Source organism: Nothobranchius furzeri, chromosome 12, assembly GCF_043380555.1.
Source record: "Nothobranchius furzeri strain GRZ-AD chromosome 12, NfurGRZ-RIMD1, whole genome shotgun sequence".
Classification (NCBI taxonomy): domain Eukaryota; kingdom Metazoa; phylum Chordata; class Actinopteri; order Cyprinodontiformes; family Nothobranchiidae; genus Nothobranchius; species Nothobranchius furzeri.
The window spans coordinates 1,692,405-1,710,309 of record NC_091752.1 but is presented as its reverse complement, the minus strand read 5'-3'; the positions used below and the strand labels follow the sequence as shown (position 1 = coordinate 1,710,309).

Sequence of the window (17,905 nt, the reverse complement as noted above, 5' to 3'; positions counted from 1 at the left end):
GGAAGTACAAAACAGCCGTTTTAATTAATATCTATGATTGATCTTAACAACAAATTGTATTGTAACTTTGATTTAGCCAGTCTGAAGTGAACAGATAATGATAATAAAGCAGAACACAGTTGGAGCAACACCACGGTATCCAGCAGCGCCTCTGTCTTGCCCTGCCTTGTTTTGCATATTTTTTTACTGTTCCTGCTAGTGTGATGGCATGAGTGGAATGTACTTGGCTGGTAATCTGCTCGCACATCAAGTTGCTCACTAGTTTGTGTCAAATGTGAGTTTAAACCAGTGTTAACTGAGAGAAGCTTGTTTTGCATTGTAAACGTGGGACTTGCACCAGACGGCGGTCATAAGGCCATCATGTGGGACCTCTTTGTTTGTGTGTAGTTTGTATCTTTGGTTGTTTACATTTCCTTTACAAATCAAATGAGCTCAGCCTTGTTGCAGACGGGTTGAGTTTGTTGTGAATGTCTTTTGGGGGTGAATCATCCCTGAAGGAAACACAAAGGGGTTTGAAATCTGTCAAGAGTTTAGACTAACTCAAAATCAACCCCTCGGATTTTGGAGTTTCAAATTGGCTGATTGTGCTGAGTATTAGGAGATTCAGGCCACTATTTTGTTGCATCTTTATTTTAAAAGGGTTGATTTAATGTTAGATTACCAGACTATTTAAATTTCTAAATATGTGTTTATTCTGGTCTACAAATTCATACCCAAGCATTGAAAAAAACTTCGAAACTGAATTAAGATTAAGTTGTACGCCAAAGCAAAAAGCTCTGTGACCAGCCTTGTTGTACCAATCCATAGATGACCTTTGATTGGTTCCCCTCCCAGCATTAGGCTTATATCTTCTGCCTCCTTTTCCTGTCTTTAAAAAGCCCATCCTGCTAGATGGATGCCTCTCTCTTCGTGTCTCTCCATCACACAGACTAAGGAGTCTTTTTCCAGCAGCGCAATAATGCAGTCAGTGTGAGGCTGGGAATGAAATGCTTCCTGTGTCTCTTTATGGCCACAGTTGACTCATTGCATTCTTCCCAAGGTTAATGTTTGATAGAGGAGAGACGTCGAGCCAAAGATTCACAGAACTGCAGTCTTCTTTATCTGCGGCGCGGCGAGGCGCCAGAGGTCCCTGGGCCAGCTCTTCATGTGGACGGTGGAGCGAATGGTCACTCACACTCTCAGTCAGTGCAGATGCACAGTTTCACTGCAAATTAGCCTTAAAGTGACAGTGTGTAGTTTCCTTGGCGATAGGGAGCAGTAAATCATTGCAAGCAAGCATTATTTTTGTGTTCAAGTAAGACCTTGCCAACGGATTCCCATTAGGGTCAAAAATCCTCGGAAGTGCAACCTCCAACAAAATGACAAGCACATCAGATTTCCTTTCATCGCTCGCAATGAGTGAGGAGGTAAATTTTAGTGATGCACCGATATGGAATTTTTGGGCCGATACTGATATTAAGGTCACTGTTATGGCCGATAACCGATATTTGCTGATATTGATATACTGACATTAATGCTTCTAAAATCAGCAGATTTTGTATAGAACAAATATTATTAAAGCTGCGTTTACGTTATTATCTACACACACATTTACAGTTCTGAGATGATTTCATTCACTGTTCACATGACTAAACAAATGCACATCACCCCCACCCCCCCCCCCCACCCTCTGAAACACGAGAACAAATGGAGACAAGATGGAAAAAATATTTGTTAATATCGGCTCGGTTTTACTTATGGAACCGGTACCGATATGTTAAAAAATGACTAGCGTCGACCGATATTGATGCCGATATATTGTCCATCCCAAGTAAATTTGTAAAAGAATAATGTTTATTAATGCTGAAAGTTAAATGCATTCTGTCCTCACGGGCTTCCATAGAAGGAAACATGGCGTCCAGTATGTTTATGTTATTTAGCAGACGCTTTTATCCAAAGCGACGTACAATTTTTAACCTGTAGGGCACGTTGTGATCTGTAGGGGAAACTGGACCACCCGGAGGAAACCCACGCATGCACGGGGAGAACACGCAACTCCACGCTGAAAGGCCTCAGCCGAGTTTCGAACCTGCAACCTTCGTGCTGCGAGGCAACTGTGCTAACAACTGCGCCACCATGCAGCCCAATAAGGCGTCGCTCAGAGACTTAGACCCGCTCCCATGTATTTTAGACCCGATTTTTATGGTTATATGTTATGAAACCTCCAAGATTTTTCAACTGGGCATCTTTTAATTCATTTACAACAACATTTCAATGGATGTTTCCAGAGATTAGTGGTAAAAACTACACATTGTCACTTTAAACCTGTTCAGTATTTTTTATTGTTTTATTTCAGATATATTTGGGCTTTTTTAAAGTTATTTGTACCTACGGTAGCGTTCTGTTTTACATCTGGGATGTCTCGGTCTTAGCCTGGTCTGCCAGACTCCTCCTCTAACCCCTCCCCGTGAGAACTCTAACCGAGCCAATCAGCGCTGAGTAGCGTACGTCACACACCATAACGCCGGGTTTGTTGGACATGGCGACTGAAGCGGAGTTCGCTGCGGCTCTTTCCTCTGGCCTAAATAACTTGGACACCACAAGTAGAAGCGCTAAAAGCCTTTCTTCTAAACAAAGACGCTGGCGCTGTCGCCAGACTCCATTTTTTACTACAGCTAAAAAACTACAGCGTCGCGGACGTCACACACGGCGATGCTCAGTTTCTCATAAACAACAAAGACAGCTGCGGAGTTCGCTGTGGCTCTTTTCTGTTCTCTGTTCAAAATGTCTCAGATGGCTTTAAAACCACAAGTAGAAGCGCTAAAAGCATTTCTTCTAAAAAAATATTGATGTTTGCGCCGTTGCCAGACGCTATTTTTTTTTACTACAGCTAGAAAACTACCGCGTCATGTGGTACAGTCGGGATTTCCATCTTTTTTCTGATTGGTTACTTTTGAGCTGCCTAGTCCCGCCCCTCAAGTGCCGCTCTGCCTGTGAGTTACCAGACTCTCTCTCTGTGTGCAGAGTTAAACAGAGGACGAGTCTGGCAGGCCAGGCTACCTCGCTCTGCCTCTGGAGGAGCTGTCCATGGTCTCTACAGTGGAACGCAGTGGGAGGAGAGGTGTTTTTAAGATGGACGCCATCTTCACCACCGTCCTCCTTTCAGACATCTCAACTGAATCCAGTGGGCAGCCCAGAACTGAGATAGCTTTGTTGATCTCCTTCTGTCTCCTTTCCTCATTCATAAACGAGATCCTGGGGTCATTTAAACTTTACCACTCGAGGCAGGAGCTCACCCTCGACCCACAGTTGGCAGTCCACCCTTTTCTGGTCGAGAACTTAATTTGAAAAGTGACAAACTGACACCAAACACACATTTACAGGAAACATCATGTGCCCCCTTGAATAGAATTTAGCCCTGCGATTATTCTAGTGAGGTTGTAGCTAGGCCCAGTTATTTGTGACACAGTTTCAGCGTTCAGACGCTTCAGCCCCTGCTGGCGGTAGGACTGGAGTCTCTTTAGCCAGAGTGAGTTATTTTCAGAGCTGCGCAGCTGTCCGGTCCAAACAGTTACAGCGTTCCATATATAATGCTTCCCTAATGCCCTGTCTGTGCCCCATTTTTACCCACTTTGTAAAAGGAGCATGGCAAAAAATCTAATTTTGTCACTTAAGTTGCATGTTTCCTTCGGCCATTTGTGCAAACTTTTTTGTTGCTGCTTCCCCAACCGAAAAAAAGGAAGGCAATATTTTTAATTGGGCAAACAAATGGTTTACTGACTCTTCTGGGCTTTGCTGGCATTTATCTGTTCATGATTTGGCCCATTTTTTTTTCTATGTATATTTAAATTGTTGTCAGTTCCTGTTAACGTTGGCATAGATCTAGATGAGAGCATTAAGGGGATTAGATGAAGAACTTTAACGATGCGTCTCTGGAAACTCTTACCAGCTGAATGCTGCATCCTTTACACTTCCAGTTCACACCAGAGCTGTTACAGGCAGGTTCCCTTGCAGAAATCCATGATGAGGTTTTAGAAAAGCCCACGTTAATACGGGCCGAAGCACAGCCGTGACTCATGGTTGCAGGCTGCAGCGCTACGTGCGTGAACCTGTCATCCGGCCCACTCAAACTCACACCGTCTTCTGCGTTTAAACTGAAACTGGGAGTTTGGTTATTATTTATTACCTTCACTGGATCAAGTTAGATCTTTTCCAGCCTCACAGTACAACCAAATTTCTGTTCAGAGTGGGATTTAAACTCAGCTGTTCTGTTTGTCCCTAAAACGCCACTTGAATCGAACCCTCTTGGTCGTTATCTCACTGGTGCTTCTCTAAGATGTCATTTTGATGAAGTGCTGTAATGAAACGGCATGCCTATCCTCTTGCTCGTGTAAGGCTTTTTTGTCTTCATCTTGTTGTAACACCTTTTTTTATTGCTTTGCTTTGCTTTAAGACAATACCTCTTAACAAAGCCGCCTTAGATGCCTGATAAATGTTCTCTACTGCTCTTGGTGCCGTTATGCATCTGCACACGTGTTCATGTGTGTGGTACCCAGGCATGTAACGTGACGCTGACTCGGACTCGATGTGTCAGCAGCTGCTGCCTGTTACTGAACGGAGACAGCGGGTTGGGCGATTAGTATCATTTTTCCCACCGCCAATCGTCAGTGCAAAAAAAGACGATGGACGATTTATTCGTGCATGTGACGTCACGTTGCACGGACTGATTTGCGAACACCGAAGCCCAACACATAAATACTTTTAGACAAGGGCAGCACATATGTTTGCCGGAAGAGAAATTGATATTTTTCTTTTTGTTTAAGTTAGTATTTGTAGTTTGGTGGAGTGACGTATAAACGGCCCGTATTAAACACGGTTAAAATGTTAAAAAGAAGCCTCGTCTTTGTTTCCCTGTGGTGCCCACTGTTGTGGTATTTTATTTAAGCTAAATGTTTCGTTCAGAACAAAAAATTCTGGGGTTCTTTCTTTTATACGTGGGAGATGAATCCGTGTGCCGCGTTTGGACGCGCTTCGAGGAGGCAGTTCGCTGCCAGAGGTCACGTGATCCATTTATCCCCGTCACTTTAATTTTTTTAATTATGAACAATCATTCATTAATATTTAGTCCAACCAAGCTCACCAGAATGCCCCAGTAACATGAACAATGCAAATAAACGATTTCACTTAAATTAGAACCATTTCACCTGCTGCGGCGCGAACGCACGTTCCTCCTGCGCCGCGTAAACCTGAGCTGGTCACCTGCTGCTGGTGTGTGATCACATGTCTGTAGGGAGCTTGCTGGAGAGGTTATGAGCTCCTAGACTTTTGCCTCAGACAGACTCATGACTGTTTAAATAAGGTTCTGGATGGATCCGTGCTCTGCTGACACACTCGAAGCAGGTGCTGAATAACGACGAGCGCCACGTCAGCCAGAGTTTTAAACCAGGAAACATTTCTCCAAATGAAATAACCAGAAGTCTTCCAGACTCTGAAAGATTGAAGGGTTTCCACTTTCCACTCAACGCCGCCACGCCGTAGTGCACGATGTCGAGTGCGTCACAGACGCTCTCCAAACCCCTCCTCAGCGCGCCGCTTGCGCGTGCACTGTCAGCAGCCAGAGGAGGTGAGAAAAGGCTCAGATGCGCTGATGGAGATCTTTTCTTGAATGTTACCTCTGCGATGTTCTCTGTGCGTAGCGTGTAAAATATTCGTCAATAACAAACAAACAAAGAAATAAACAAATCGCCTCCTGTTAAAAACAACCGTAATGGCTCAGCCCATCGCCATGGTCGATTCCTTCGTCCCATCGCCCCACCTTAGTGCTCAGGGTGAGGGATGGATGGTGTGTGAGAGTGTGAGGAGGTGAGATTAAAATAGAATAGTACAGATGGGGCTTGCTATTTTCCAGCATCCAAAGCAAAATCATCTGACATCCTATTTCGGTCTCTCTCCACAGATGTAGATGTTTTCAGATGTTGTCTTTGTAGTCGTGTCTTTGTTGATGGCTAGCTGCTTAGGCGCAGAGACAACTGAAGCACTGTCTCTGTGATCTCATTACTGTAAACCTTTTAGGGCTTACAAATCTGACCCGACATTCCCCGTTTGTTTTGCGTTTTCAGGCCCAGATCGCCTTCCTCCAGGGGGAGCGAAAAGGCCAGGAGAACCTAAAGAAAGACCTCGTCAGGAGGATTAAAATGCTGGAGTATGCACTGAAGCAGGAGAGGTGAGTACCTTCCTGTCTACCCATGTTTCAGCCCACCCACCACACTCCATTTTTCAGCCTCCACAAGATTTGTGTTCGTAAAATAAGTGGCCGCCAACAAAGAAACCTGGAGAAGGGTTGCACGTTGGTGGTTTTGCACTATTCATCATCAGCCTGACTGCAGCTCTCTACAATATAACCACATTTTCTTCATAATATGCAGGAAATCAAAGGTTTAGTTTCAGTGTGACGTCTTAGCTGGTGTGATCTGAAACAGCCAGAGGGATTCCCTCTGAAACAGTTGGTATTATCTCTCTGGACACTGAGCATGTGTTGGCATGAAGGCTGTCTTATCCTGACACCTCTACTAAGGAACAGTCGAGGAATCTCATCTCAGCGGAAGACGAGGCCACTGTCTGAATTATATTACTCCTATTCTCATCATCCTTTTGCAGTCCCACACAGAGAGGTCCCCGTGAGAACAGTGTGAAAACACTTTGCACGTCCCTTCCTCTGTGACACATCGCTGCTCCCTGAAACTGAGATTAGTCGCTGATTTCCACGTGTCTCCTTTAGCGGGACCCGTATCCATCATAGCTAAGGTTGTCACGGTAACCAGTGTAGCGGTAAACCCCGGTAAAAAAAGTTGACAATAATAATAACGTCTTGTTTATTTAAAACTATATTATCTCGGTGGGTTTACCGCGGCTGCGGTGTAGGCGCGGTGACCCTTACCAGCCACCGTATCATCTGCTGAAGTTGCCGGCGGCACATGCGCACTTTGTTGTTTACAACCAAAACTTTCTCGAAGCTAAAGTTGAAATAATGGCCAAAGGAGGAGACGGCAGCACTCAGGACATTTATTATCCCTCAAAGAAGACAAAAGTGGGAAGTACGGGCATCTTTTGGATGTTTGAAGAATGCCGAGGGACAGTTGATAGAAGACGGCTATCCTGTTTGCAGCACGAGCAGAAAAAGTGTCTGTGAAAGGCAGCAACGCTTCAAATCTCATGACACATCTGCGTGACCATCACCCACAACTCTACAGTCAACGCAAGGCAAGCTAACGTTAGCGTTTTAGCTAAAATGCGTGATCCGAGGATTTGGGTTGAGGGAGAACGCAACGAGTCGCTATATAAAGCAGCCGCAGCGCCGCTACCTGCATATAAACCGTGTCGCGGACACCGCCATGTTGAAATGACGCTATGCATTACGGGGCTCCCAGGGGCAGATAAGAGTTGGTCTCTCTCCGAGAATAATTATGAATTTAACAACGATTACTGCCTGATGACATTTTCCCACATCTGCAAAGCTCACTGGAAGGACACAAACCGAGGACAATATTTTCCTGATATAGGGTTTATTACTCAAGTAAGGGTAAAAAAGTATCTGATTAGAAGGCTACTTGAGTACTGAGTATCCTCTGATCTAATATTTTTAAATGATGACATCAAACAGACAAAAAATAAGAAGTTATGGGCGAATATTGGTATTTTAAAGACTAAAGGGGGAAAATGTAAACAAATAAACAACATAATTACAAAATAACACATTTTAGGCAAAATTTAGACACAAACTGAGGACAATATTTCCTGACATACAGGGTTTATTTAGTTGTGTGAAAATGTAGCACGTTTAAAAAAATACCGCGGTAATACCGAAAACCGTGGTAATTTTGGTCACAATTACAGTGAGGTTACATATTTTCACCGTGACAACCCTAATCATAGCATAGATGGAGTCAGAGATTTATTTAGTTTTTGCTGTTAACACAAGCTACTTTTTGAAAATACACAATTCAAAGGTTCATCCCTCTTTCTTTAGGCGTCCCCCCTAAGCTGCACCTCCAGAGTACACAAAAGCACAAGACTTGTTCCTGAGGGTTCAGGCTTACTTTTTCAATCCTTTGGTGGCATCTTTTGTTCCATAATCCCCAATGAAACACACCTCCGTAACCATATAACAGTTGAGTATGCTAGCTGAAAAACAACTTTAAAAAGAACTAAAAGTTGGAATTAGAAGTTCAACACAGCAAGAACACACCAAAGATGAAAAACAAGGCGGTTTTTAAGCTATCTAGCTTTTGACAGGAAAGTTTCCTTTAGTTTTAGTCATAATCTTTACTCAATTTAGTCATCCAATTTGTTTTCCTCTTATTTTAGTCGACTAACATTGATGTATTTTTCTTTTGATGCAATAATTTTCAACTAGTGTAAAGGAAATGCCAACTACAGCTACTTGAAACTTTAAAGAAATATGAAAAATTCACATTTCACACTTTGGATAATAAATAGAATAAAAATCTATGTTTATAATTGTTTCTACAACAATAATTATTGGAAAAATGCCTAAATGAACGCTGACGGTTTGAAATGGTGCTTCTCGATGTTAACAAAATAAACAAATATGCAGTAATATTTGTAAACATTACAGAAAAGGACATCTTACCATCAAAATGGATTACTCTAATGATGCAGCGGTAAAAGATCATTGTTTTCAGGTGTATTTATTAGTTTTTATTAACCTGATTGATCAAGGTGAGACACCTGAATGTTTTTCCTCACAACAGCATGGCGCTAGAAAACTGAACGCTGATCATAACGGCCGTGACAGCCATGAAAATATAAACGATTAGACAACAAGATGCGCATTGCGCTGCTCCATGAGCCCGGTTCGCTGAGCTCCAACCCAGTGTATGCTGTTGTTTTCATTTTATCTTAGAGTTCAAAGACGACAGCTCCATCTCCTAAACATTTCCCAACAAGATCAGAACCAGACCTAACCCTGGCCCTTTGCAAACGACATACAGAACAGAAAACTCCATCTGTTACACTAGACATCACTTCCTGTTCAGCTGGTCCAAACCGAGAATGCATGATTCGTGCACATAGAGGGGCATTCGAAAAGGTGGGGGGGACGTCAGAGTGCAGTTGAATGATCGGGATCCAGTCATTAAGAATGGAACAATGATTGGATGAGTATTTTCCAGGATTGTTTATGTTTATGTATTTAGCAGACGCTTTTGTCCAAAGCGACTTACAAGTGATAATCGCCATGTTGCCCTTGAGGCTAACAACAACAACAATAACAACAACAACTTGACATCAGTCATGGAGAGGAGGGAACAAGGAGTGGACAGTAGAGGGGGGGCGGGTGCAGGGAGGGTGCTAGTTTAGAAGATGCTCTCTGAAGAGCAGGGTCTTCAGGAGTTTCTTGAAAATAGAAAAGGAAGCCGCTGTTCTGGTAGTGCTTGGAAGGTCATTCCACATTTGTGGAACGATGCATGAGAAAAGTCTGGATTGTCCTGAGCGTGGTGTAGGCACTGCTAGCCGACCATCCTGTGATGACCGGAGCGGCCGGGCCGAGACGTAAGCCTTTGCAAGAGGATTCAGGTAGATGGGAGCCGTACCGTCTCGGACTTTGTATGCTAGTGTTAGCAATTTGAATTTGATGCGTGCTGCTAGCGGTAGCCAGTGGAGCTCAATGAACAGAGGGGTGACGTGTGCTCTTTTTGGCTGATTGAAGACCAGACGCGCCGCTGTGTTCTGGACCATTTGAAGAGGTCTCACAGTCCAGCCTGGAAGACCAGTTAGAAGGGCGTTGCAGTAATCGAGGCGGGAGATGACAGTAGATTGCACCAGGAGCTGGGTGGCATGTTGTGTTAGGTATGGTCTGATCTTTCATATGTTGTACAGCGCAAAGCATCATGAACGAGCAACAGAGGCAACATGATCTTTAAAGCTTAGGTGTTCATCAATCACAACACCCAGATTTTGAACTGCCTTTGAAGGAGCCAGAGATAGGAAGTAGTTTTGGATTGTACTTTGCAAATGCAATTAAAATTACTCATTATTTTGACAAAACCTTTAATTTATTGGTTGCCATCCGTATGTGAGGAGCATTTCAATAAAATGTCAACAAATACTCCAGAAAAACATCTTATAACCCACCTTTAAATACTGTTTGCATCTTGTAAAGGACACCACAGCCTGGAGAGATGATTTCATGCTTCTTTAAAGGGCGGTGGTAGAACGACCATTACATCACTACCAAGGGGAACAGGAAGGCAAAACTACGTGTTTTGTAGCCAAAATCCTGTTTTGTGAAGTGTTTTAACTTGTTTTGAAAAAATGATGATGACACATGAGGAGAAAATGTTTGTGACTGGGTGATTCAGTGTTTTTGTCGCCACCGACATCTCCCTCTCTCTCTTGCACCGATTCACTTCTCTGAGATGATAATTACTGTGACTGAAGCGAAACGTTAACGCGTCCCAACAACACGAGCTTAAATCACAACCCCCAAATAAAGATAAGAATAACTTTGACAGATAACCCAGATGTTCACAACAACCAACAAGCGCTGCCTGTTATTCAGGCCAAATGAAAGCTTTGGCTGTTTGCAAAACTGGGGATTCCACTTTTATGAGATGTAATTTCATGCTGTTTTTGTGCAGCTGGGCTAACCACTCTCTGTCTCAGCAACCACACAGGATGCACTTAACTTCTTTGTGGCTGATGATGGAAGCCGGAGATTGTATTTAGACGACTGTGAGCCCAGATTGAAAATCCTTGAATGCAAAGCGTTCTTGATGTAAAAAAAAAAAAAAAACAACCTAACCTCAAACAACTGGTTTCAGGTGTGATGGTGAGATCTCAGAGTGGAGAGGTTCAACTAATAAAAGACTCAACAGTCAGCTGAGACACAAGATGGCTTTCTGCTTCATCATTCTCTCAGCCAGCCCAGAGTTCGGTTAATATTTATCTTTTCTTGCTCAGGAACGCCATCGTGGGTTAATTAACGCACGGCGGCGGCGGCGTCCTTGGACTTGTTATTAGTCTGTAGTTATTTCGTTTTCTTCAGTGAGATCACAGCAGACCCTGCCTTGGGAGCATCACTTAACCCAGAATCACTAGCACTCTCCCGGTTGCCAAGCAACCCGGTCACGTGTCCGAGGGTATTTGGAAGCAGTAGCTCTCTGTATGTGGGATGAACCCAGTTTTAAGTAAATTAGATCTTCGCGGGGGGGGGGGGTTGCTTCCTCTGCGTCATTGCAGTGTGGTGGTGGGGGGTGGCGGCCGGAGCTAAAAGGTCTGTTGTCTTTGTTTTGGGACTAGATGAAATCAGAAAACCACTCACTACCATTCTGTATCTGTTATTTGTGTGTATTTATATAATAAATAAATAAAATACACACACAAGTATTTTACAGGAATCATGATGTAATGCCTTAATCCAACAGATTGTTTTAGCATAAATGAACAATAAATACTTAAAATGCCTGCAAAGTGAACATTTGTTGTTATTTTGCTTCTCAAGCCTTAATGTTGATCTTTTGTTTATTTTCTGCGATTTTAGTTAATGCCCTGGCCACTGCTCGACTTGAATACTGTAACACACTACTTTCTGGCTTAACACAAAAATCACTCCAGAAATTGCAACTGGTACAGAACTGAGCAGCCCGTATCATCACCAGGACACCATCTGCACACCATATCACTCCAGTTCTCAAGCAGCTGCATTGGATTCCGATCCAGTTCCGTATTGAGTTTAAAATCCTTTTGCTAACATTCAAAGCCCTCAATAACCTAACCCCCCCCCCCCATATGTAATTCATCTCCTCCATGTTTACACATTGCCTCGCACTCTTCGTTCCTCTTCAGATCGTCTCCTCACCATTCCACGCACCCGTCTGTCTGCCATGGGACTCGGGTCATTCGGTTCATCTGCACCGTGGCTCTGCAGCAAAATCCCATTGGACTTTTGTTAGGCTTCATCGATTCAATCATTCAAATCGCTTCTTAAATCGTACCTGTTCAGACGTGCACACCCTTTTTGATCCTTTCCTGTTTTATTTCTTGTGTGGTTGTACTTCTCTTAACCCTGTTCTTAGCTATGTTTTATGTGCTGCTCTGTTGTCGATGCTTATTGATCTTATCTCTTGCTGGCATCGTTTTTAAGTTGTGTTATTTGTGTTTGTTTTATGTTTAGCGATCTTGAGAGTATTGAAATGTGCTTACAGGTAAATGTGTTATTATTATTTTAGTCTTGAGAGGCATTTTGTTGAAATTTTCTTTTCTCTTTTTTTTCTTTATTACAATTTTCTGCATTCTGGATATCATCTGAGTAAAAGTTATAAGTAATTACTAGATATGGAAGAAAACGTCAACACAGAGAAATATTGCAATAGTCTATGCTACTGTACTGGATTGATGTTTTAAATCCGACTACATTCAATTCTGTTTATTTATAAAGTGTTAGATCACAACAAGAGACGTCTCAAGGCGCTTCGCAAAGTAAACATTCACGAGTGTGGGTGTAAATAGACAATTTACATGCAAACATTTGCTATATATTTTTTGTGTGGTTCAGTGTTTCCCCTGGGAATTTTTCCAGCTGTGTGTGTGTGTGTGTGGGGGGGGGGGGGGGGGGGAATTATGACACGTCTCACCTTCATGTTAATATTGTTTTATTTAATGCACTCCACTTTGAACTGCACCAATCCAGCAACAGCTGCATTGTAATAACTAGTATTAACAGTGAAAACACCTGTATTTGCACAAAAATAATTTTTATTTTAAACTCTCAGAGACACACTTTGGCGGGGGTGGGGGGGTGGCATTTAATTTTACTTGGCGTCTGGAAAAACATCTCCTTCTGCCCCCTGTATTTTGGTCCAAGACCATTACTGGGCTGGCCCTGTTAAACACCTTCTACACCCCTGCTTAGTAGACTTAATGAAGTATTTTTAAGCCAGTATAAAAATGACTGAAACACAAATTTACATATTTGGCATTACTGACCAATATCTTTGATTTAATTTATGTGTTAAGAACATCAAGATGCATTACAGTGAACATTATAATAAAGTACATGTTTCTAGTGCAGAGAGGAGACGACCCATAGAAGCACTGATTTGATCTCATTTCAGAGAAAAATAGAACAGGTCAGATGCACCTAATAAATAAAATTACTAACATAAACTCAGGAATCTGTTTCTTTGCTTCATTGTTCTGGTGCTGAAAACATCACTCATGCCGATCAAAGGAGATACACAGATGAATGCACCTCTTATTTATTATTTGGAAATGAGTGGGTGTGGTTTACATCAATACATTATTTTAAATCTGAAATTGATATGGATTAATCAGAAGTTGTTTATTTATAAACTATTGTTTATTTGAAAACTATTTACAGAGCAGCCTCAGAACTGAGATTAAATATTTTTGATCACAACAGTAAAGGAACTATTACAGAACAAGTTTTTCAGTAAAATCAGAACATTAATATTTAAGTGCATGAATTAATACATCTGAACTCATGCAGTGGGAACTAGGAAATATGAAATACTAGAACCATTTTATTTTAATTTGATTCAACTGATTTTTTCCTATTGTTGTTGGAACTTTACACAGTTAGAGAGAGAAAAAACCCGAGCGGAGGCAGTGACCGACGCATGCACGAGCCGTTTTCAGCTCTGCCTTGTCAAAGAAAAAAGTAACTTTAAATATTCAACCGAAAAAGAGGCGAGCTGAAGAAAACCTAGGGAGTACCGAAGAAACGTGAGCAACAGCGCCTCGTGATTTTTATCTTGAGAGGCGCTATATAATTGATATTTTCTTCTTCTTCTTCTTCTTCTACTTCTTCTACTTCTTCTTCTTCTTCTACTTCTTCTACTTCTTCTACTTCTTCTTCTTCTTCTACTTCTTCTTCAGTGAAGCAAGCACAGAGAGATCCGTTACTGTGTGTGTGTGCGCATGCATGCATGGGCCGGACTGAGCTCCCGGCTTTAGAGATTTGTGTGTAGGGAGGGGCGGGCGCTCTATGTGACTGGCCAATCACAGAGCGTGAAGATAGTCAGTTACCCAATGAGGATTCTCCTTCAGCACGATTACAGATATTTACGAGTTTTACTCGTTTCATGCTCGTATTCGTCAAAAATGCTTTATCCGTACCGGATACTCGTCTGAAAATGAGTATCCGGCTCATCCCTAGCTGTAACCACCCTGCCCTGCCTGCTCCTCCAGGCTGCCTGCCGGCTGTGATCACAAGCAACAACAGAGTAGCTCCCGCTGCTTCTTCAGGAAACAGCGCAACAACAAAAAATCAATAAAACTTGGGATCTTGTAGGCGTGGCGCTGGGATTTCAGCGGTAGCGGCCCGCCACGGCTACGCCTATGTGTGGGAAATACTGGGTTCAGTTCAAACTCCGACTGCTAGGTGGCACCAGTTTTTACTGCTTTTTTTCCATACAAACAATAAGATCTCGCGATGCCACCGTATGTGTCATGGAAGCATCTGGTCTGAGTTTTCCAATTCAATTCTGTCTTAAAATTGTAAATGTCTGCTGTTTAATATTACAAAATAGCATTTCGCCACATTCTTGCACACAGACCACACACATCCCTAAAAATACTGCCTTACCTGTTTTAGATCGTCCCCTGAATTGTAACCGTTCAGAGAGGCGTTTACAACCTAAAAGCGAAAGCTAACACCTCGACTCAACCCAACTGGATGCCATCTTAAAACTGCTCCAAAATTTCAAAGCATTTAATGCAAACATTAGCTAATAAACCAATTTACTGCTAGCAGTTCAGGCATGATACAAGATGAATGTGCCAGAAATATGAAGGAAGTATTTTAAGGCTGCTTCAAAGTGTTTGTAAGCAGGGCTGCACATAACTTTATGAATGAGGGTATTGATGAGGTTTGAGTTTTTGCGGTGGCCAGAGTTCCCCAGTGCTACAAGCGGAGTGCTCCAGGAACAAGCTTGCAATGTGCGTGTTTATTTAGTGCTTCTCGAATAGCACGGAGCAGTTTTCGAAACGCGCATCGATTGCTGAAACAACAAGAATACCAATGTAACAATATATGCATGTCTAACAGTTATGTGCATGCCCGTTTATAAAATAATAGTAGCACGCACCTCTTTAAAATTGTAGGAGATACAGCCGTTTTAAACCAGAAACATTTTCGTTTGGTCATTCTAACCTAGTCATTAGCTTATCAGTCCTGCAGGACATACACAGAGAGTTCAGGAAGCTATTTGCATTTGTTTTTATCTAAAAAGATGCCTTTCTCTGTTAACTCATTCACTGCCAGCCGTTTCCTGATCGCTAACGCCCTTCGCTGCCAGCGTTTCTCGCCGTTTTTACTGTTTTTTTTTAAGAGTCACAGAACGTTAAGTGCCAGGACGATGTCAACACCAAAACAAAGAGGAGACTCACCTCTTACATCAGGAAGAATCCGCGCGTTTCGAGCGTTATCCGTTCTTTCATAATCCGTTGTCGAACTGTGATCGGCAGACGCTTTTCCGGTTCGCGTCTCACTTTTTTTTTTTTTACAGCAGCGGCCCAAAACGATCTCCTAACACATGGATTTTCTGCTTCCTGATCATGTGACGCGTGACTTATGCAGATGAAGATCGGCTTCAGAGCTGAGAAGTTTGTTCTCTCGGTGCGGGGGCTCGTTCCGATGCCCAAACAGTAAAAAATGCAAATGACGACTTTAATCGTCATTGGCAGTGAACGAGTTAAAACTGTCAAATGTGGATTTGTACGTTCTCATCTGGAGATGCATCTAAGGTGTAGATTGGGACTTTCATAGCATAATGTGATTAACTGTCTTTTTTTAACCATTTATTGTCTTTTTTGTTTGTTTTTCAGAGCAAAATACCACAAGTTAAAATACGGGACGGAATTAAATCAAGGTGACATGAAGCCTCCAAGCTACGACTCTGGTGAGACTCAGAAAACCGACTACTTTTTCCTGCTGGCTCTAAATCGCTGTAAAGTCTGAGCTCACATTCCTTAAGTGACAGGACTGTGGTACACGTAACGGCAGCACGCGTGTTCAGTCTTGTCCCAATGCATTGCTTCACCTGGCGTTGTGAAACAGCATTTGTTGTTGCAGCATAAAGCCAGAAAACCCTTTTTAAAAACAAAATCACACACGGTTTCTTACAAGCACCAACAAAGTAATGAAACTGCTGAACAGACGTGTGAAGTTGTATTAAAACACTTTCCGTGTTTCTGTGTCTCCTCCTGATAGTTTCTCCAGTTTAGACAAGCTAAAGAAACAAAAATACCTTGTTTTGTTGTAAATTTTCATTTGAATTCAGTGAAAGATACGAGCAACACCCCAGAAAGATTCCCTTGTTGTTCGACTTAATCTATCATCAGTCTTTTTATTTTAAATCAACTGTTTTAATGTTTTAAAAGAAAAGAGGAATCATTAAATCTGTATTTGTTGTGCTCCGGGGATTCGTTTGACTTATGGGGACGTTGTTGATGAAAAGGCTAATTATGTACTTTTTATATCACTGGGCTGAAAATCTTATTGAGCAGAAATAATCATTTGGCATAAATGCACACTTCTATTATTAGCTGATGTAACGTAGAAGTACTCATAAGGCTCTGAATGTTTGACTAATAATAAAATCTAATTTACATTAAGCTTTATTAGTCAGCATAAATAAACACCTGTAATTGATTTGGCTTTGGATGAAATTATTTGTTGAATAGGGACACGTTGCGTTAGTCTCGGAGGATAAATGGTGTTTTAAACAGATTTAGCTACTGGCTAATTTCCATTTACAGCCATTTATTGGTGGTGGACATCCCATAATATGAGCTGTCATGAAAACGTTTGAATGGGAGGGAGGCAGGACATTCACATTGTAGTGCTATTATGTGATGAATTATGGGGTTTGATTATGACCAATAAGATGTGATATTCCATATAAATATAGAATATCACATCTTATTGATCTTTGAACGTTTAACCAGAGGAATTTGGGATTCTTTGCTTATTCAGGGACCATAAACACACTTGGTATTAATTCAGACAGACTCAAGTATATAATTAAAATAAACTTATTTTCTAGACTAATTATAATTCATGACAAGCTACGAATAATGATGTGTGATGGAATGTGATGTGTGTCAGAACCTTTGTACCTGGAAGAAACTGAATCCTGGGTGTAAAAGAATTTATTGTCTGCTATAAACTAGAGAGTTGATTATTAATAAAACAACATCAGACACAATCTGTCATGTCTACAAACCCTGATTGGAGACCCCCGGTGTGATCCGGAATGTCAGGAAGTCTGGTGGACCCCAAGGCACCAAAGTTCGTAGAGAAAAACGCAGTACGAGCAGTCCGGTCTCGGGTTGTCTCCAGGTCACAACAGGCAGGAAGGCTGTTGCGTCAAAGACGGAGGGACTCTTGAGGAGTCTTAGCTGTGTCAGCTTTGCAGCGTGCAAACAGGTTTCGACTGTGTGTCAGAGATGGTTCAGAAGAGGCCACTCCGGAGTATCAGCTGGAAACCGAATAACTCGGGAAGTCATCCTAGTTTTCATTCATCTTGAGTTTGTCATTTCTGCGAATCAGAATCTGACATGTTTGATGATGTTTACCAACATCCCTCTGAAACCACACCTTCATCAGGTACAAACGTGTTTTTTTGCTGTGGATAAAGAATCTTCAAACCTATGTGAGAGGTGACCGTAACTCCAATTTTTATCTTATGGACCTTGTGTATGAGTGTAGATGGTGATTACCTTGTCAAATCAAACCGTACTGATCATAACATTTAAATGGATCATTGTCGGAACAGTATTCATTTCAACTTCATTGATTTAGGCACATGTTATTCAAACGTTTCATTTAACGTCTGGTTCATTCAGCCATAGGATTATTTAAACACATGAGCTGTAAAAGGTC

General features: G+C 42.0%; 1 protein-coding gene across 4 annotated transcripts in view; it reads left to right on the top strand.

Moving 5' to 3' along the window:
• LOC107375367 (striatin) overlaps positions 1–17,905 on the top strand; it is a 47,396-nt gene that overhangs the window by 11,185 nt on the left and 18,306 nt on the right. For all 4 annotated transcript variants that reach the window (XM_054749805.2, XM_054749804.2, XM_054749803.2 and 1 more), the window contains exons 2-3: positions 6,099–6,202; positions 15,847–15,920. In XM_054749805.2, coding sequence (XP_054605780.1) covers positions 6,099–6,202; positions 15,847–15,920 — 178 coding nt within the window. The remainder of the gene's footprint in view (positions 1–6,098; positions 6,203–15,846; positions 15,921–17,905) is intronic.